This window comes from Coffea arabica, chromosome 4e (genome assembly GCF_036785885.1).
Source record: "Coffea arabica cultivar ET-39 chromosome 4e, Coffea Arabica ET-39 HiFi, whole genome shotgun sequence".
NCBI classification, from domain to species: Eukaryota; Viridiplantae; Streptophyta; class Magnoliopsida; order Gentianales; family Rubiaceae; genus Coffea; species Coffea arabica.
The window spans coordinates 3,827,879-3,847,948 of record NC_092317.1 but is presented as its reverse complement, the minus strand read 5'-3'; the positions used below and the strand labels follow the sequence as shown (position 1 = coordinate 3,847,948).

The following is a 20,070-nucleotide window of genomic DNA, read 5'->3' as shown; positions in this document are numbered from 1 at the left end:
TATTTATTGTTGCCATTATCCTTTCAAAAAAAAAAAAAAAATGTTGCCTAAAATACAGAGTTGCATTTTGCATAATAATTGTATGTTACCTATTCTATTCCTCCTAATTTCTAATTCTCAAATCTCAACAAAAAAGTGTAATATTGGTCCGTAGCTATGAGCAAAAATCATGATAAAAAGTACCACGTCTTTTTCTTTTTCTTTTTTGGGTTTTGGGGGGAGGGGGTTATATAAGTAACAATCTTTTTTTTTTTAATTTAATAAAACAGAATCTAAAAAAAGTTTGTAATTGTGTTCCTCTCCAAATATTTGAATTGAATTGTGGGAGATAATATGACTGAAAAGGAACATATTAGTAGTGCTCCTCTTCATGATTGCATGCGTGTGAATTTGACTGCTAGTGCTTTTAACCCCCATATCAAGTAGTATAGTATCAATGCTGAAGTGCTTTTTACGGTTAAAACTTAAAATTGGTATTGAGAATGATGTTCTTATGATGCAACTCATTTCTTGAAAATTAAAACCCTTCACAATTAGCAAGTTAATCCCCCCATGTAAGCCCTAGACTTAGATAGAGTGTTTTTTCTTTTTTGTTTCATATATGGATTAATCTTTTCTACGCTAGCTAACTGTGTATAAACTGTTAGCATTTGATAAGTGATAATTATGTAAAATTTAAATTTAAAATTTAATTTTTACACATATATCATGAATTTAATGATAATAATAATATACACACTGTCAATTTGTATCAAATTTACTATTTTATAAATTTGAACAGGTTCCCATTTGTCTAGCTATCGTGGTTAGTTTTTGGTTTTTGAAGCATGCATGATTGAGCCATGCAATTAATAATTTAAGTTTGTGACATTTATAGTTAGGGGCTGGGGCACCATTAATAAGTGATCCTCATCTTCGTTTGATGTTGACATTAATTGCAGCAAGCACTAGTCTCACCTCCACCGCACTGTGCTTGTAACCAAAAGCAGAATTTGGACGTGTGGAAAGTTGTTCTTGTCACTTTGCTGCACTTGTTCTTAATAAGAAAGGCTTATCCTAATTAAACAGGTCACGGATCGCAGTATATCTTTCTCGTGCTTAGCCGGTTGCTGGCAGGCAAAAACAAACGTGGCTGCTGTTGCTGGTGGTGTTGGTGGCGGAAAATGTAGGACCATTCCACCAAGAAGAGGGTAAGAGATCACCAGAATTAATAAGGCTTTTGTGGTGGTTGGATTTCCTTCCTCTCCTTTGTGCTTCCTCGATTTATCTTTGCTTGGGTACAGGGCTTGAAGCATATAGGCTTGGGCACCTTGGATAGTGAAAGGTATATAACATTATTGTGAGAGGTACATAGCTTAGGGAAACGGGTCTCACAAGTTGTGGATTTCTCCGGTTGAAATCTGTTGATGCAATTCTTTTAATTTTTGGTGCAAATTCATACACTTTGAGCATACATTTAAATTTATCAACTCATAAAATTAAATAAATGGAAAACTACAAATACAACAAAATTGTTAGGGATGGCAGCCGATCGGACACTCTCAAAAAATCCAATTTACCAAATTCTAATCCGCATATTTAAATCTTTCACCAAATTCAATTAGGTGACCTTACGCGTTTTAACTCTCATCACCAAGTCTTCTGGCTCTCGAGCTTGGATAATCCATCAAGTATCCTCTACTCACTAATTTGAATAGTTAAAAAAAAAGGAATTAACTATTATCGAATTAAAATTAATGCATGCATCATATTAAATTAACCCACTACGTTAAATCTTAAATTTGGATAGAGTCATCGAACCTGCATAAGAGAAATTCAACATTTTTTTTGTGAAGGGCTATATAAAAAGTTGGGTTAAAATTATATTTTATTATACTATAAAATTAAGGCACGTGCATGCATCATACGTATCTGGTATTTAGAGTTTGCTTATCAAACCTTATCGGATTATCTATCAGCAATCTCTCATCAATACCAAATCCTAACGGATTACTCATTGATCATCTAATCAGATTAACCATCGGATTGACTACTCACATGCATTAGATTTTACCTTACCCATTAATATTCCTAAAAACTATATGAGCTTACATCAAGTGTAGTAGAAATTGCATGGCTTGGTTTGAATCAAACAAAACTCAACTTATGAGATTCCTGATCCATAATGGAGACATGCCCCTGATCCATAACAGAGAATGTAGGGTTTTTATTAGACTTAAGTTTTCAAGGATTACGGAAAATAGATTTATATGGCTGTAATATAAGCACATTTTTCGCGTAAGCCTTTTGTATGGTTATGAATTTTGGGAAGAATAGGCTATTGTGTCTTTCCCAAAAAAAAAAAAAGCAAGGTTATTCTTGGTTTTTATCTAGCGAAAATGTCTTTCCCTGGTATAAATAAATTGCACCCCAAAAAATTAATTTATCCACAGCCGGTTTAATTTTGTCCACTTTCCAAACTATAATTCCTGATTTCAAAATTTGCGTTACATTCTCATGAAAAATTTTCCAATGACCTGCATCCACTTAGCAACAAATACGACGAACATAAGAATATTAGGTTTTGGCGAGAAACAGGAAAGGAATGTGAAAAGACAGGACAACGTTTCCACCCTCAACTACGGACAATTTGCTTAGGCCCATATATTATCTTGTTTGTCTCTAAACTTTACCCATTTTAAGCATCAGGAGAAAGTTTTCCTTTTCGTTTTACTTTTAGGTCCTAAATCCTTGTCAATTGTCGAGTTGCAATATGTTTCTGTTGAAAAGGATGCGCACTAGAAAAAGTTATTTTTATCAAAAGAAGTACAACATCATTGCCTTTCAGCTTTTATTAGTCTTTGAGAGACGTTGTACTCCTCCATGCATGAATGTAAATTTAACTGTAAACATTTGTCTAATTGAACCGCCTTAGTATCGTTTATCTTTTGCAGCTGGATCACACATACATTCTTGTACTTTTTTTTTTTCCCCAAAAAAATTGTTTATGGACTGGAACTGCTCTCTGATGGCTATCTTCTTGATTTCCACCACAGGAGCTCGATTCGAGAATTAATCAAGTGTGTTACCAATTCAACTAATTAGATTCTCCCAAGGTCGGAAGAGGAAAAATTGTTCGAAATGTCCATCATATTTTGTCAAATAAATTTTTTTTTATCTTTTACTTTTAAAAAGTTACGTTTCTTATAAATTCAAATTAGCAAAATTTGATTTTAACGAGTTTTTGATCATTTGAAATCATCATCATGTGATCCACACACGTTCATTTTTTATACAATAAAAAATGTTAGATCTTATTTTTTCAGTGGCAAAAATGAGTATAAATGGGGTCCAATCTCACCCTTTAAAGAAATAGATAAATATGATTCGGATCGGATCCTATTTTTATAGGGATAAAAATGAATATAAATCGGATTATTTATTTAATTATAAATGGGATTAAATGTTTTTGCACATAAAAAATGATCATGTGTCGGATGACTTAATTTTATAAGAGGCATGAAGTTACCATTTTAAAAATAAAAGATGAAAAAATTCGTTTCACAAGATGTAAAGGTTTTTTGACCTTTAAAAAAAAAAAACCTTTACATCTTGTGAAACGAATTTTTTCATCTTTTATTTTTAAAATGGTAACTTCATGCCTCTTATTTTTGACACCAACTGGGGTTGGGCCAAGTGGTAAGCAGCTTGGTTCCGCTTAAGCAGGTCTCGGGTTCGAAACCTGGCGTATGCAGCTATCCTTGTTGGGAGACTCACCCACCACAGCCAGGTGTGCGACCCGGGTCGACCAACGGATTAGTCAGGGCAAAGCCCTGGATACCGTGGCAGGCAACCAAAAAAAAAAAAAGGTTTTTTGACTGGTTCTCTCTCGAAAGAACAAGCCAACCAACTTAGGCGAAACTTTTCATGAATTGTCTTCTTGCAAGCTTATTTCTTTGGTAACAAACCGAAGGGATCAAAGTAAAGGATTTAGATTAGTTTGCTGTAACCAATATTTTTTAACTAAAAGTTATTAGCAATAGTTTTTTTTGGGGTGGCCTATTGCGTATTGGACCAATTTACCTTCATATGCATGGAAGTTGCTTTGGTAGGATGTAATCCAGCTCCTCAACTGATACAACCCAACATCACAAGCAACAAGCGGGTTCAAACTGAGAAATTGACCGTATAATTTCTGAAACCTTGTCATATATATTAGATATTCTAAACAAGTAATGAGAGAAAGTCGTAAATATATGTTTAATATTAGGGATAATTTCAGAAACCTCCCCTGAGGTTTCTGACACTTTCACTGACATCCCCTGAGGTTCTCAAAATTTCACTTATCTCCCTTGATAAAAAATTGGGCCCCTTTTCTGACGTCATCAGGGCCAAAATTACAGATATATCCCAAGTAGTTGGGGTTAATTACTACCGTTTAGTTACATAATGGCATCTGATATGATTAATTAAGCTTAACAACAATAATAGAAACTTGATTCCTGATACATGAATTAATCCAGTCATTTTGGGAGTAAGGCGCCAATTGAGCTGCAATATTGGCGCCATTTTTTGTGCCTGGTGTGATTTGACAAGAGGAAATAACAAGATCACATATAAGATCACTTATATGTGGTCTTATACGACATTCTGGATATAGGAAAAGAAACAGAGGAAATAACAAGAACAAAAATGGAAAGGAAATTGTGATCAAACCAGTGGTCCTAATATGCACTGGAGTAGCGGCAACAAAGTGAAGAATTAATTGTTACTAAGCTCCACCGCCAACCCTCCATTTCGAAAAAAAAAGACAAAAGCAAAACAAAAGCAAACACACGAAGCGCAGAATAACGTTGAAACCCGCAAGCGGGATTTTGTGTTTTTTCTATTTCAAGGTTAGCTCGCATGCGGGTTAATGTTATATTTGAGCGCGAGAAGAAAAAATTGGTAATTAGGCTCTTTGGGCATTATAAGTAAATATTTAAATTAATGGCAGTTTTATTACACCAATATTATTGTATTATCATTATTATGATTATTGTATTATTTCTTATGCAAATATAACATTTAATTATCCAAGCAGTTTGATTTTATTTTTACAATTTATAAAATTTTTATCACTTATATAATATTTTTAAAACCCTAATACATCTAAATTTGATTTTATTTTTCAAATTTATAAGATTTTTATTTAAAAAAATGGGATACGGATAAGATATCCGGTTGGTTCGATTTGCATAGGTGCATATGAGAATATCCGAATACTCCTGAAACCCGCAAGCGGGATTCTGTGTTTTTTCTATTTCAAGGTTAGCTCGCATGCGGGTTAATGTTATATTTGAGCGCGAGAAGAAAAAATTGGTAATTAGGCTCTTTGGGCATTATAAGTAAATATTTAAATTAATGGCAGTTTTATTACACCAATATTATTGTATTATCATTATTATGATTATTGTATTATTTCTTATTCAAATATAACATTTAATTATCCAAGCAGTTTGATTTTATTTTTACAATTTATAAAATTTTTATCACTTATATAATATTTTTAAAACCCTAATACATCTAAATTTGAATCTAATTTTCTACAAGTCATACTTATAAATGCGAAATCTAACAAAAAAGTTAAATACAATTTTTGCAGGTCAAATTTAACAAATGCGAGCTATTTGCAAAATTTTAAATATTTGCAACATTTTTTAAAACAAAAATTAGAAGCTTTCTGCAAATAATTCCCTACCTCTCAAAAAATACCAAAATAAAAAAGATAAGAGCTCGCATTTGCTTCCTAGAAATAATTCCCTATCTCTTAAAAAAGGAAAAAAAAAATTGAGAAGAGCTCGCATTCGTGGAATGCGAGCTCAATAACCAGAGCTCGCATTCCACGAATGCGAGCTCTTGTAAGCTCGCATTTGTGAAATTCACAAATGCGAAGACCCCCCTGACGGAAATTAAACCCAAAATCACCCATTTTGTAGAATTTTTGTAAAATTCATCACAAAGTTGGAAATTTCTCAATAGAAATACAACTTGTCTGGATTCCTTTCACTCTCTGATATCATTACGGTTGCTTTGCGATTACAGCGGCAAAACCTGTTTTTAATGGAGAAAGATGTAGGTGAATTCCATGATTCTCCCCTATGGCTTGAAGAGGCCATGGTTGCAGCTAAAACTTTTTACTCAGAGCTCTAATTGTAGCACAGCAAATGCACTTGTTATCACTCCAAATTAGTAGCAAAGAATGTTAATAGCTTGAAACCTCAGAGGTAGTTAAGTTGCTTTGCTTTATATGCTATTGCTACTGAAACAGCAAACCTTCTGGCCGTTGCAATTTGCAGTTAGCAGTTGCAAAATCTGCCAAATAACTGTTGCATGGCACATCTGGTGCATGCAATTTTTTGTATTGCACTTACCCCCCCTCAACTTTACTAATTAGTCCAAATCATTTATTCTTCTTTGAATCTTCTACTAATACAACTTCTGCAAAGAGTAGCTATGGAATAAAAATACCTTCTCACACATGAAAATAATATTTTAATCTGATTTGGACTGGATTGTTACCACAAAATCAAAAGCAAGGGAGGTAAGTGAAAATTTGAGAACCTCAGGGGATGTCAGTGAAAGTGTCAGAAACCTCAGGGGAGGTTTCTGAAATTATCCCTTAATATTATCGAATTCTTGTTATATACTATTTGTGCAAGACTCAAACTTCAGTTTATTTACATAATTTCTCCAATTCTTGAATCATGCAAAACACAGTCGAGTTTATTGATTTGTTTTCTTAAAAAAGGGACAGAGTCTGACGATTCTTTAACCGCTTTAATCGGTTACTATTTTTTTCCAAATCCGTTTGCTCAATCTGAATGGGCAGGATATCCACTTCGCGCGCATTTCCGTCCAAACGAAAAACCATCATTCTTTCTCTGGGAAAATTACTAAATTTCCAGAAATTCCTTTTCCGTTTTTCATTGGATTGCATACAAACATCCCATTTGAGAAGAGCATTTTGGGGAACCAAAACTGGACGCATGTTCCTGTAAGTCAATCATTCGTTTTAAGGATTCTTTTTATGCAATTCTGTCATCTGTTTGAAATATTCCTGTTCACATTCATAAAAAGGCAATGTAGTTAGACTAAGGATTTTTTTTTTTTATTCATTTGTATGATCAACGGGATGAAAGACTTCCGACCAATTAAAGCAGGGGATTTGACATTTTTTAAGATGGGGCATTTACGAAATGTTGATATCACCAGAAAAATATGAAAAGTTGTAAAACGTTGTCTTGGTTTCTACGTTCCCTGCTTGCTGCATTTTCGGTGATTCAATAATTTCCTTTTTATGATCCCTTTGAAAAATAAAAAGTTTTTTTTCCCCTTGTTAGTCTGAAAATTTGCACTCTGGACAAGAGACTTGATATTTCCTCAGCTTAAGTTACTTCTGATGTTTCCAATTAATTGATCATCTGAGACAATGTGGCTGCCTAAGATACCTTGCGAGGTATGTCATTTGCTTCGTTAGATGTGAATTCACATGCTGTATCATATATCATTGTGCAGCAAAGGAATTGCATTACCGTGATGCCCGACCTATGGTACACCAGTACAGCATTCTTCACAAGAAATTGATATTTGGATTAAGCGAACCTTCATTCTCTATGTTGTCAGTGTTACAAAATGTTCAGTAACTACAAGGCTCAGTTTATGGGCGGCAAGAAAGAGAAGTTTGTCAGGTAAGATAATGCACCAGCCTTGCAGGGATATGGTAATTTTATTAAGAATTTGTGGTTATGTCAATTATAATATATGGACTTTTTTGGTTCTTTGACTTTAGCTGCTTTAGCCATCTGAAATGCCATTGACTATATTTTATGGGCCTACTTTTTTGCTTTATATGGTGCCACTGATGGTGTTATAATCATCCTAAAGAGTCTCACAATCATATTAACTACCTTATGCATGTATGGTCGAAGGTCATTTGATTTTGTCTTTGTTTTGCTTCCTCTTCCATGGCGATTGTAAGTTCCTGGTAGGGTGGTAATTGATGTTCTAGCATTAAAACCATTCAGGACATCATGTTGTTGGGTGAATGAACAAATTATCAGCAAGTTAAACTATGTCTTTACAGTTTCCTTTAGCTAGAGTGAAAGGCTTTTCAGCATTTCAGGTTTTCAATATTACTCTTAAGTGGTTTCCTGTTAGTCCTCCCTTCTCCCCCTCTTTTGGAATGCTTAAGACTGTGCGTGTATTTCTGCAGACTGCAAGGAATCCTAAAATTTTGCATGTATATATTTGTTTCATTTCTGGGAGAGATCCTGAAAATTTGATGTGAGGCATATTCTTTCATTGATAGATTTAAAATTTGGCCTTTTTGTGGTTACCAACTTGTAATGATACAACTGATAGTTCCAGAACCACTAATTCCTGTTTCTTACTAACTTGATTTTAAGCCTGTACATGTCTCTCTCATGCATTCACAATCAATTAAGGGCTTAAAGGAGATTGATGTTATCTCATATGTGATCACTCAGAATGAGATCTAGTAAATTGATGTGTTGCCCCTAGACAAGATGGCAAGTATAGATATCCAGAACGAAAACAAATTAAGTTACTTAATTATGCTCATCCTTAATGAAAACAAATTAATATACTTAATGAAAACAAATTAAGTTGCATTCCTCGTTATACTTAATATATGCTCATCCTTTTAATACTCGAGTACTGGAGGTATAGTTGGTAAGAACCTTTGAAATATTGTCTTGTAAATACTGTGGCATGATAGATGGTTATAATGATGCTGGAGTACTGGTTATTCTTTTGTATGCATTGCTTGAAGCCTCTGTTGGATGACTTAATCTGCATTTGCTTGGCTCTATGAAATGTTTATTAATGTTTGTAGATGATAATTTGACACTTGTTTGTGTTGTAGGTTAGATGATTTGGACTCTAATTTATCATTTAAAGCCGATATGCCTGGAAAAACAAGAATTGGGTTTAGCTTAGAGGGACTGACTGGTGCCAATCGTTCTTCCAACAAACCATCAAAATCATTTAGGGTAGGGATGAAAAGAGGATCCGAGGGTATTATTACCTTGGGCAGATCACTAAAATCTGGAGTCAGCCGTGCTGTGTTCCCAGAAGATCTTAAAGTTTCTGGGAGAAAAGTTTTTGATCCTCAAGACAAGTCTCTCTTATTCTGGAACAAACTTTTGGTTTGTTCCTGCACCCTTGCAGTATCAATAGATCCTCTGTTTCTGTATCTTCCAGTTTTCCGGAGTAAAGAGATGTGCCTTCACATAGATAACAGTTTAGCTCACACAACTACAACTCTTCGGACATTAGTAGATGCATTTTACCTTATTCGCATGGTTCTGCAGTTCCGGACAGCTTACATTGCACCATCATCCCGAGTGTTTGGCCGTGGTGAACTTGTGATAGATCCTAAACAAATTGCAAAAAGATACACACATCGTTATTTTATAGTAGATCTTCTCTCTGTGCTACCTCTACCACAGGTTTGGTTCGTGCTTTTCTTTCTTTTTGAACAGCTAATGGAAGTTAAAGTGGTTTACATAATGATTTCTGCATGAGTGACATTTGACATCCCAAAGCATGGTAAAGAAATTTCAAATTTAATTGCCCACATTGTCAATTAGATCTTCCCATCCTTCATAAATATATGTTAAAGTTTTTACTTCATCAGCTGACAATTGCACTATACCCAAACAACTTAGTTGTAAAGGGCACTTTTACTAACCTATGCCATTGCAGTTATCTAAGACAAATAGTTTGATATTCGAAATAGTTAAAACACAGCTCCAAGCGGGAGCTGATATCAAATCTGCTTCTGAGTGAGAGTTATGTTACCACCACTTAAACGAAGTTCTTACTTTAGAGACATCGGAAGTGATTGTTGCCCTTTTTGACTCTTTAATAGGATCCTATATTTAGATGATTACACCAAGCAACATTTAACAAGTAATGGCATCTGTTTTTTGTAGCATCTCCCTTTTATAGGAGGAAATGACTACCAGAATGAGTGCACATTTGTTTTGCTATATCATAATATTAGACTACAGGAAATCCTTGATCTGATTTGCCATTACATCATTTTTTATCCGCAGATTGTTGTGTGGAGATTTCTTCATAGGGCAAAAGGTTCAGATGTCTTGGCAACAAAACAAGCATTAGTATTCATTGTGTTTCTCCAATATATCCCCAGGTTTTTGCGGTTTTTACCATTGATGTCAGAGTTGAAAAAAACAGCTGGAGTTTTTGCAGAAAGTGCTTGGGCTGGTGCCGTATACTATCTGCTGTGGTTTTTGCTTTCTAGCCATGTAAGTTGCTCTGAAGATACTAATGAACAAATAAAGAGAATCAGCTACTTATAAGGCGAAACTCTACTCTGGCATTCTTTGCAATTTTACTGCTATCTTTGATCATTGAATGGAGACTCTACTGAGGTGAATCATCCTAAGAAAGATCATGGTCTTTCATATGATACAATTTAACTAATTGACTTTCAAACGGTGTCCTTTTGCTGCAATAAGATTTTCTGAATCACCAACTCAGAAACAGAAAATCAAAAACCTGAGCTACTTGAAGGAACTGCTTTACTTGCTCACGTTGCTCTAGTTTCTCTCTACAAAAATGTTGAGCTCATATGTTACTCTGACACTACAGATTGTTGGGGCCTTTTGGTACCTATTAGCTGTGGAACGCAGAGATGCATGCTGGGAGGAAGCCTGTCAAGACAGTGACATGTGCAAAGCTAATGCTAATCTTCTCTATTGTGCAAGTGAGAGACCAAGTAATTCAAATTGGGAAAACGTCACCCAGACAGTTCTCGGTTCTCGCTGTGCTATTAATGATACATATTCAGCATTCGATTATGGGATTTATGCAAATGCTTTAACATCTGGAGTTGTTGAATCCGAATATTTTATCTCTAAATACTTTTACTGTTTATGGTGGGGCCTCCAGAATTTGAGGTAAGCTGCTAAAATGTTTAAAAATTGGATACTATCTACACTGCCATTCTGTCAATGATAATTCAGGATTCCACTGAAATTTAAAGTCCCCTCCACTTCTGACGGACTTCGAGAGAAAGTGGGGAGGGGAAAAGCAGCACCATGCAATGCTTATCAGCTAAAATATTGTTTTGGAGTCTTTTGCATTTCTGTGATAAATTATACGCATTCACTTTCCTTATCATGTTTAACTGAAAAGATGCAGGAGCTAATTTTGGAATATCTTAGACAAGCTCTGAAATGTCACTTTTACCAGTGAGATTTTCCCTCCTCAATTAACTTGTCAAAAAACTGAATCCGAGGGAGGGCTATGCAGAAAAGAAAATCAAAATCCTGTACATGCTAGTGCCTGTGCATGTCTTTTGTATAAGCTGCGCATGAGAAAGCATATAATATTTGATTGACTGGGTTGCAAATAGTTTGGTAACAAAAGCCATAAATGAACTATTTACTAAATTCATTACTTCTCCAATATGCTTAGAGAATTTAACTGTTGAGTAGCGTGCAGTATTCAGAGCTCATTTTGATGTTTCATTTTTTCCAGTACACTTGGTCAGGGGCTTGAAACCAGTACTTATCCTGGAGAGGTCATATTCTCCATAGCGATTGCAATTTTTGGTCTCATTTTGTTTGCTCTTCTCATCGGTAACATGCAGGTGCGTAAGAAATCAATTGCAGATGTTTTCTTTAGTTTACCAGCACACTGTGGCAATGGAACTAATCTGTTCATTTCTGCTGATTAACAAAGAAAACGTCTATAAAGATATTACATGATAAATTGCAAAATTATTCTTACTATACAATGTCTTTACATTTTAAACAGAATCTGCACTTATACAGATCACTACACTAGCTAAACCACCTATTTTGGGTCAACGATTTATTGCTAGCACTGTGTCACAACCTGCTTAGCAGATGAAATTGCAGAAGCATCGGCTTGGTAGCCCAGAATCCCATACGTTGGATAAGAATTGAATACTGTTATTAGGTTTATGATCAGAACAGCTTTACAGGGATTTAACTTGCACATTTTTGTTGCATTTACAGTTCCTTTTCATTATAAGGATTTCTTTGTTGGGTACCAAGGCTTTTTTCAAATTCTTACTCAAAGCCATATGTATCAATAAGAATACTGAATTCATAAGTTTTTCTTTTTTCTGCAGTTTTCTAAATGAGTATAAAGAGCCATTGTACAAAGTTTATGCAGTACATCCGTACAGTATTTTATCTTTAAGACACCAATTATTTTCTACAATGAAAGCAAGACTTTCTTGACTCTTGTGGTTTCTCCGACAGACTTATCTTCAATCTATGACTGTTCGGCTTGAGGAGATGAGAATTAAAAGACGTGACTCTGAGCAGTGGATGCATCATAGAGTGCTTCCCCCTGAACTAAGAGAAAGAGTTCGGCGCTATGATCAGTACAAATGGATGGAAACAAGAGGAGTAGATGAAGAGAGCTTGGTCCAGAGTCTGCCAAAAGATCTCAGGAGGGATATCAAGCGGCATCTCTGTTTGAATTTGGTCAGAAGAGTAAGTGTTATATAACTTTTATCCCCTGTTATTGTAGTTGTTTACTGCCACGTGAGCTTTTCTTTTAGATGTGCATTGGGACTATGAGATAATAGGTAAAAGCATTTGATGGTTGCTTTTCTCCCGAGTCCTCAAATTTAGATAAATATTCCATTGTTGGGGAGTAGAATTATCTGATACATGTCTGTGAAGCTACTTTCTATCTTGTGTCGTCGTGAACAAGAATATGAAGACCAAGGGTATTTCTGTGTATGATAACTTTGGGGTGACATTTTTTTAAGAATTTCTTTTTCTGGTTGTAAAGGCGCCAGATGAAATATGGCATGGTATATGATCATGTATGAGCATTGAACGATTATAAACATTTATATGTTGCTATTGATTTTAGTAATGGGAGCTTGCAGGTTCCTTTATTTGCCAATATGGATGAGAGGTTGCTTGATGCAATCTGTGAGAGACTTAAACCAAGTTTATGCACAGAAAATACATACATTGTCCGAGAAGGGGATCCAGTAGACGAGATGTTGTTTATAATCCGTGGTCGCCTGGAGAGCGTAACAACAGATGGTGGGAGAAGTGGATTTTTCAATCGAGGTCTTTTGAAACAAGGTGACTTTTGTGGGGAGGAGCTCCTCACTTGGGCATTGGATCCTAAAGCTGGTTCCAACTTACCACCATCTACTCGTACTGTCAAGGCTTTAACAGAAGTGGAGGCGTTTGCCTTGATAGCAGATGAAGTGAAATACATTACCAGTCAGTTCAGGCGCATTCATAGTCGACAAGTGCAGCATACCTTCCGTTTTTACTCACAGCAGTGGAGAACTTGGGCCGCCACCTTCATCCAGGCTGCATGGAGGCGCTATTCAAGGAGGAAGCACATGGAAATTCGTCGCCTTGAAGATGAAGCCGCAGAAGATGAAGAATATGAATCCAACTCAGTCCCATCATCCAGCTTTGGAGCTGCGATGTACGCCTCAAGATTTGCCGCCAACGCTTTGCGTGGTGTTCACAGGATTCGTAGCTCCAGGTTGATAAAGCCGCAAAAGCCCCCCGAACCTGACTTTGAAGCTGGTTTATAACTGCTGGATGAAGCTGCGCCAAGCTCTCCTGATTCCAACACTGATGTTGTGGATTGAGAAGTTGATTAAACTGTAGATTAACTTGTCAGGTGAAATAGAAATCCGGATCTGCTGTACTAAGTGAAATTTCTTCTGTATCCAAGCAGCATCTCTAGCAGTAATCTGTGCTGTAGACCAAATGTCCTCTTAGTAGTTGAAAAGCATTTATGTTAATCCGCTTCAAATGAGGATAGTTTTCAATTGATCTGTGGTATTATCTGGCTTCGAGAACAAATGAGGAAAAGTTAAATATAGAAACTAACCAGCGTGCGTCAAAATATTTAGAACTACTTGTATCAGGTAGAAAAGGATCATGAACGGGATGAAGAGAAACAAATACCCACTCTCAAGTCTCAAGTCTCAATTGCAATTTTCTTTTTGAATATTGCCAGAAAACAAAATCAAGAACAGAAATAAAGCATAAAATCAGTCTTGACAATCTGATCTCTCATCGCTAGGGCTCCTTGGAGATTATAAACTTTGGAAGCCTCTACGAATGAACTTAATAATCCACTACTTTAAAAAAAAAGACTTTCCATTTCTGCAGTTTCAAAGCAACTGCGATACATTTGTAAAGCAAGCAGACAATTTCTGCTGAGTTGTAGGAAGGGGAACGGTATGAAGGTGAATGTGTAACTTAATCTATTAACTGAGTTTCCTTTATACATATTGGTTCCCACTACAAACACCCAACCCATGTAGTGAACTCGTTTCTCTCATTCTTCAATTTCCTCTCCCCTGTGAAAGTTGTCTCATTGCCATTGCTACTGTTCAGCTCCGCCAAGCAGCAGACTGTTCCAGATCAATATTTTCTTCCCACCAAGTGATAGTCTGAAATTATGTACTTCAAATGAGAATTTTTCAATTCAAGTATGTGAGCAAGGACCAGGAGTAATGGAAAAAGTGCAGTTATGCAAGAACAACAGATGCATATCCAGAGGAAGCCAGAAGGGGTGTTGTTGGGGGTGTTGTTGGGGGTTGGGGGGGAGTTGAGGGCGGGGAGAGATCTCAGGAAACTACTCTGAAATACAACCTTGTAGCCTCTTCGAAGAAATTCAAGTGAGCTTCCTTTTTCCTCCTGCAGTCCAAGGACCCTCAACAGTTCTTCCTTGGCCTGGCAGGCCAAGAAAATCTCAAGTTAACAAATAATAATAACGCCTTAGAATTTGTTAAGGATTAGTGAGGATTCTTACTTCACCAAGGGTGAAGCGAGTTGTACTCTCAGCAACACAAGCAAAAGAACCATCTGTTTGTTTCAACATAACCTGCCAAGGCCCTGCAATTTTTGAGGGAATGTAAGAGCATGACTGTATTTTGTTAGCTAATCATGAGTCTTGTGTCTTGCTATATGCTACATATTAAGATTGTATAGCTAATGACACACTGTGAAGTAGAAGTACCAATGTGTAAGCTACAGGGATGAAAGCAGAACCAATCTTTGTGCTTTTAAGGTGTTATAGAAGAATGCAAAACAATAACATCAAAAGATGGATTTTCCTCCAAAATTTTGCTCCAAATTCTCCTCAATGAATATCATACCATTGAGAACTTATGATTGAGGTAAGAGACATCTATTTCTAGTAATCATTATTGGAGAATTTATACGAAATCTCCTGATTAAAATAAAGCAAATCTGCATCAGCAGTAGAAGCAAAAGATAGGAACATTATAAGATGCAGAGAGAAAAGAAAATGATAAGGATTTGTATTATAAGAATGCGTGACAGCTATATATCTCACCAGGGTATTGACGAAACAATGCTCCACTATAATTCACTACATAAGGTGCCACTGCAATTGTCTTCCAAATCAGAAAACAAAGATCTGTAAAATGTACTATGAGAAATCAAGCAGGAAGTTAAACCTACAACAGCAATTATTACCTTTGAGTATTCCCTTGTTCGAATGTAAAAAACTGGAGTAAACTGAGAGAGGAATCTGTAATGTAAATCTTTCGTTGGAAAGCCAAGAAGACCAAGGTCAGCACTGCAATTGTGATTGGTTCTTGGTCAGAGGGAACAAATCAAAGATGAGACTACCACTAATCCAACTAAAAGTCGGGTCATCATAAAGTACCGCAACGTGTCAAGCTCCAGATTGAAAAGAAGGGTAGGAGTGGAGGTGGCAAATTTTTCCTGCATCATTGCAAAAGAAATAAAAGCCTCATCAGTGACCTGAATATGAGCACCACATATAAATTTCTTTTTTATAGTTAGAAAAGTACAGGCTGCAAGAAGTACAACTAGTGTTCATGATTGGCAATCAGTAACACAACCTCTAAATTTGTCAATTATAATAAGTTTCAGACTCAGAGTCCGGAGCTTGGGAATGTAAACTGCAAAACCTGAAAATGCCTCAGGTTAATTCAGTATTTATGTTTTAATTGGTTATTTTTTAATAGGTGATGTTAAAGGAGGAAATGGGAGTCAAGGTAATAGCCTTACATCACTCAGCTTCTTCTGATTCTTCTCATAGGTTTTTTCAAAAAAATCACACTTGCCTTGCAAAGTTACATATCTAAGAAGGATTTCATTCTTTCAAAGAAACACTACACTCTTGTATTAGAAATTAAACACAAACACACATGAAAAAAAGGAGAAATCTGTTGATGTGGTTATTTGTTATCTTGCGGACAAAAGCCCTACCATCATGGCAGGAACGTTAGGTGCATACAGCCTTATCCATACAAATGGTTCATACCCCTACAAAAACCTTTTGAGAGCCTTATATATGCATGATGCCAATAATAACCTTGACAAATTGCCGATGCTCAACTATTGGACATGAAACATCATCTATGCAGTCACATTTGCACGTGAAGTTTATAGACATCAAGTACTAGGAAATTATAGTTGCAAGGATAGCATACCACATACTTCTCTATCACTGAGAGATCACGTGTGCTAGAACTAATAAATATATAGATTGATGGTGGCTTGTCAGACTTCCAACGACCTGCATTTGGAAGGAATGGTTGGTATAGTGATTACTTTTCTATTAATTCCAGAAAGAATATTGCACTCAGCCAAAATCCAAAGGAGAAGAAACAGATTATTAAATCAGACCTCCTTATTTCTCCTCCATTGGCATGTCAATAGTTCCTTCATGTTTCATGATGAGATTTCCATTACTTTGACTACAGGAACTTTTTATGTCATGAAATACTAGAGATTTAATTTTACCAATTATGAGCTTGTAGGGATACGCTAAGTCTAGTCTAAATTCCACAAAGCAATGCGACACTTATATTCGTTCAACCAACCTTCATTCTCATCCTCAAAATCGAAATCCAAGGTGTTCCGTACAGATCTAAGAAATGTGGTAATAGGACCAGCAGGCATATCATCCAAGGATCCAATGGTTAATCCTTCAATCTGAACACGTAAACAAACAAATAAACACTTGAGATCATATGACTTTACAAATTGTTAAAGCTCCGGCAATTTTTCCCAGAAGCAGCATCAAGCAATTTCATGCATCTAAGTATCATAAGACATTGGCTAAGAGGTTTCTATCATACAAGATAATGAGTAATGTAACTATTGATTCAGTCAAGTAATATTCTAGTTTTAATTGGATGTCAATCCTTCAATGCATGTATCTTTTCTCCTTTCCTCACAACAATTAATTTCTGGACCATCACATCATGTGGAAGATTTTTGTGATTTGCCTTGCGCCGTCTCAACATAAAAGCACATGCAGCACAAAACCATGCAACTGCTCTTTATACCATTAAAAACATTGAACAAAAGAGGTAAATACTGAGCCTCAATACCTAAATAACACTTGTGAAAATTTGGTATGTGAAATTCACTGACTTTATTAGAAACACATGAGGTATAAAAATTGATTCAAACTATTTGAAAACCTGTTTTTAGACTGAAAAAAATCTTGAAAACTTGTCCTAACAACACTAGTTATTATAAAATTTCCTTTCTTCTCCCTCAGTTGATCTTAAAGCAACCATTGGAGATGATAAGATGAAGTCATTTCAGCACTTCCAGCAAGAGAAGATAAAGAGCCCATAAACTTCACGTGATACAATGTACATCCCATTAATATTCCTTCTCAAAAAAAAAATCTGCATTAAAGCAACTCCACTGGTAGTTCACAGTCAATGTGACTCCTGAGGCGCTTCTACATATGAATTAGCTACCTCGGACTGAAGAGAACAGTATGTGATGTACAAATGAGACACTCTCTTACTGAGTCAAAGGCAGCTTTGAAGAGTTCTGTGGCCCTTCTCTTTTCTGGCTTATCTGGGAACACCTAGAATTCCAATAGGAGTTATAAGAGTTCATACCCTTTTTAGCGTGTTTCTATCTGTATATGTGTGTGTGTGTGTGTGTGTGAACGAAACAAGTCTAGCCTTACAATGCAAGCTCTTGTTTCAGTTTTCTCCTGAAGTTTCTTTACAACTGCCAAAGCCAGTTGAATATTGGCATCACTGAACTCATCTGATGATCCCTTCACATATGCAGCAATTCGACAATATCATGTAACATCTTTTGTTAAAGGCCAATACCTTTCCAATTTCCAAATTGCATCAGAAAAAGGATAAGTACGACACACTCAAATTATGGAAAATAAAGGACACGCGATCCATGTAAAACAAACTCTGTAAATAAAGGCCGGCTACGAATTACCTTATAAGAAGACATGTTGCTAGGCAAGGGACTTTTTGATGCAAACCAGTGAAAAGTGAAACACAAAGACGAAAATGGTGTCAGCATAAGCAAGAGAGAAATCGAGGCGGTAACGACAGATACTGAAGTAGATTAAGAAACACGATTACGCCAATGTTAATAAGCAATTACACTACCAGAATTTAGGCACCCTACAATGCAATGTTAACTCAGGGAATTGAGATGCATCTTAGATTAATTCTACATGATAGAGTCCCTGATTTGTTAGCTACATCATAAATGTCATTTTTGTTACTTCGCTGAAAAAATTGCCTCAGTTAAACTGCACTTAAAATTTTTTTTCTTTCGCAAGAGTGCGCATTTATTCATCAATTATAAGCTAAAACAAAAAAAAAAACCCACGGCCGAAATTCGCAAGACGAAATGTAGGATCATAAATTAAAGAACTCTACAGGACTTCATTTGACCCTGCTGCAAAAAAATTAATAGTGGTATAGCAAAAGCAAAATAATTCCAACATGAACAACAACAATCCATGTCTAAAATTGCACAAATAAACTAAAAATAACCGTAAAGTTCAATCAAAAAGTGAGAACTTTAAGTAGGTACATTGGGATGAAAAATTACGGGAATTCGATTTCGAGGCGGGTCTTGCCATCATTAAGAGCACAGAACAGAGAATTGGCAGCATCAGTGACGAGCACTTCGTAAGATTTAGGCTTGTAAAGTGAGACACCGAGCTTGGGATCCGATTCGTTAGCTGCAGTTGTTCTTGCTGCTTTGATGGTAGTGCGGTACTGCGATGAGCTGGCGGGAGATAAACATAGTCTTTTTGGCGGGCAAGAAAATGTGGGAAAGAGAGAGACAGAAGAAGTGAGAGCAAGTGGTTGATGAATCTTAAAGAGGGAAGTCGAGGACAGTGGACGCGGCTGTGCTGGGGGTGAAAGGGGCACGGGAACGGCCATGATAAGGTCTGCTTGGTGGGAGGCAGCGGGGGAGTGGAGGGAAGATAGCACAAGGTTCAGAAGCTGAAGTGGTTATAAATATAATGGATTTGATAATTGGCAGTATTTTCTCACTTGGTAGTATCGGTCTCTTTTTACTGATTTTCCTTTTATTAACGGAAAAGGAATTGAAGGGATTATTTGGAAAGGGGGGGGGGGGGGGGGGGGGGGGGGGGGAGAGAAGGAATGGAAAGCAGGAAGATGAGAAGACTTTTGGAAATTGAAAAAGACGAAGGTGTAATTTGTGATTGTTGTTTTGACTACAAGGGAAAAATGCAAAATGCAGTCCAAAAATGCAACGGGGTTCAAATCAATGGTAAGAAAATATATACAGTTAGTGTTTTTTTTTCCTTAAAGAAAAAATTCTAACTTATATATATATATATATATATATATATATATATGAATGTTTTTTTTTTTTATCATTTGACAACAAATACTTGAAAGCGTTAGAATATAATGTCAATCGAAAAGTATAACAAAACCATTTTATTTGTAAGCAAGTATAACAACACATTAGGAACGGAGAAAAGAATTTCTGTTAGCTGCCTTTGTTCATATCAGTGTTATGGATTTAGCATCGGGTCATTTGACTGCACCCCATAAATCAATGGATAAATTTCTTCAGATACATCCTCTCTGCAGAAACATAAGCAATCAATATGCTTTTCTTCTAAATCTACAATCAACTTCTCCCCTTCAAAAATGCATGGTGACAGTCCAAGTTGCCTCAGACATATGCTAGATTAGCAAGAGCTTTGGTG

At 36.1% G+C, this 20,070-nt stretch overlaps 2 protein-coding genes across 2 annotated transcripts; one reads left to right on the top strand and one right to left on the bottom strand.

Annotated features, from left to right (window-relative positions):
• The first annotated feature begins 6,722 nt into the window (after positions 1 to 6,722).
• Positions 6,723 to 13,845, top strand: LOC113741545 (probable cyclic nucleotide-gated ion channel 5). The gene is made up of 8 exons (XM_027269081.2): positions 6,723 to 7,015; positions 7,537 to 7,709; positions 8,906 to 9,491; positions 10,101 to 10,313; positions 10,660 to 10,967; positions 11,551 to 11,662; positions 12,303 to 12,539; positions 12,944 to 13,845. The coding sequence occupies exons 2-8, from the start codon at positions 7,654 to 7,656 to the stop codon at positions 13,616 to 13,618; spliced, it is 2,187 nt and encodes a 728-aa protein (XP_027124882.1). The 5' UTR covers positions 6,723 to 7,015; positions 7,537 to 7,653; the 3' UTR covers positions 13,619 to 13,845.
• Positions 13,846 to 14,154: 309 nt separating this feature from the next.
• Positions 14,155 to 19,416, bottom strand: LOC113742958 (protein LPA3-like). Its single transcript, XM_027270987.2, has 12 exons — positions 18,930 to 19,416; positions 18,303 to 18,333; positions 18,031 to 18,123; positions 17,863 to 17,925; positions 16,919 to 17,030; positions 16,526 to 16,611; positions 15,733 to 15,791; positions 15,540 to 15,642; positions 15,397 to 15,457; positions 14,851 to 14,933; positions 14,691 to 14,771; positions 14,155 to 14,488 (listed from the first exon to the last, which is right to left on the bottom strand). The coding sequence occupies exons 1-12, from the start codon at positions 19,265 to 19,267 to the stop codon at positions 14,429 to 14,431; spliced, it is 1,170 nt and encodes a 389-aa protein (XP_027126788.2). The 5' UTR covers positions 19,268 to 19,416; the 3' UTR covers positions 14,155 to 14,428.
• Between the last annotated feature and the right edge of the window lie 654 nt (positions 19,417 to 20,070).

What these genes read in the sequence shown, in the direction of transcription:
- LOC113742958 (XM_027270987.2), bottom strand. Translation starts at nt 19,267, where the DNA reads ATGGCCGTTCCCGTGCCCCTTTCACCCCCAGCACAGCCGCGTCCACTG. An exon ending in TCAAAGCTGCCTTTGACTCA is followed by an intron (nt 17,031 to 17,862) that starts GTAAGAGAGTGT and finishes TTACGTGTTCAG; the next exon opens with ATTGAAGGATTAACCATTGG. An exon ending in TTCTTCGAAGAGGCTACAAG is followed by an intron (nt 14,489 to 14,690) that starts GTTGTATTTCAG and finishes ACATAATTTCAG; the next exon opens with ACTATCACTTGGTGGGAAGA.
- LOC113741545 (XM_027269081.2), top strand. Translation starts at nt 7,654, where the DNA reads ATGTTCAGTAACTACAAGGCTCAGTTTATGGGCGGCAAGAAAGAGAAG. An exon ending in AAGAAAGAGAAGTTTGTCAG is followed by an intron (nt 7,710 to 8,905) that starts GTAAGATAATGC and finishes TTTGTGTTGTAG; the next exon opens with GTTAGATGATTTGGACTCTA. An exon ending in TGGGGCCTCCAGAATTTGAG is followed by an intron (nt 10,968 to 11,550) that starts GTAAGCTGCTAA and finishes CATTTTTTCCAG; the next exon opens with TACACTTGGTCAGGGGCTTG.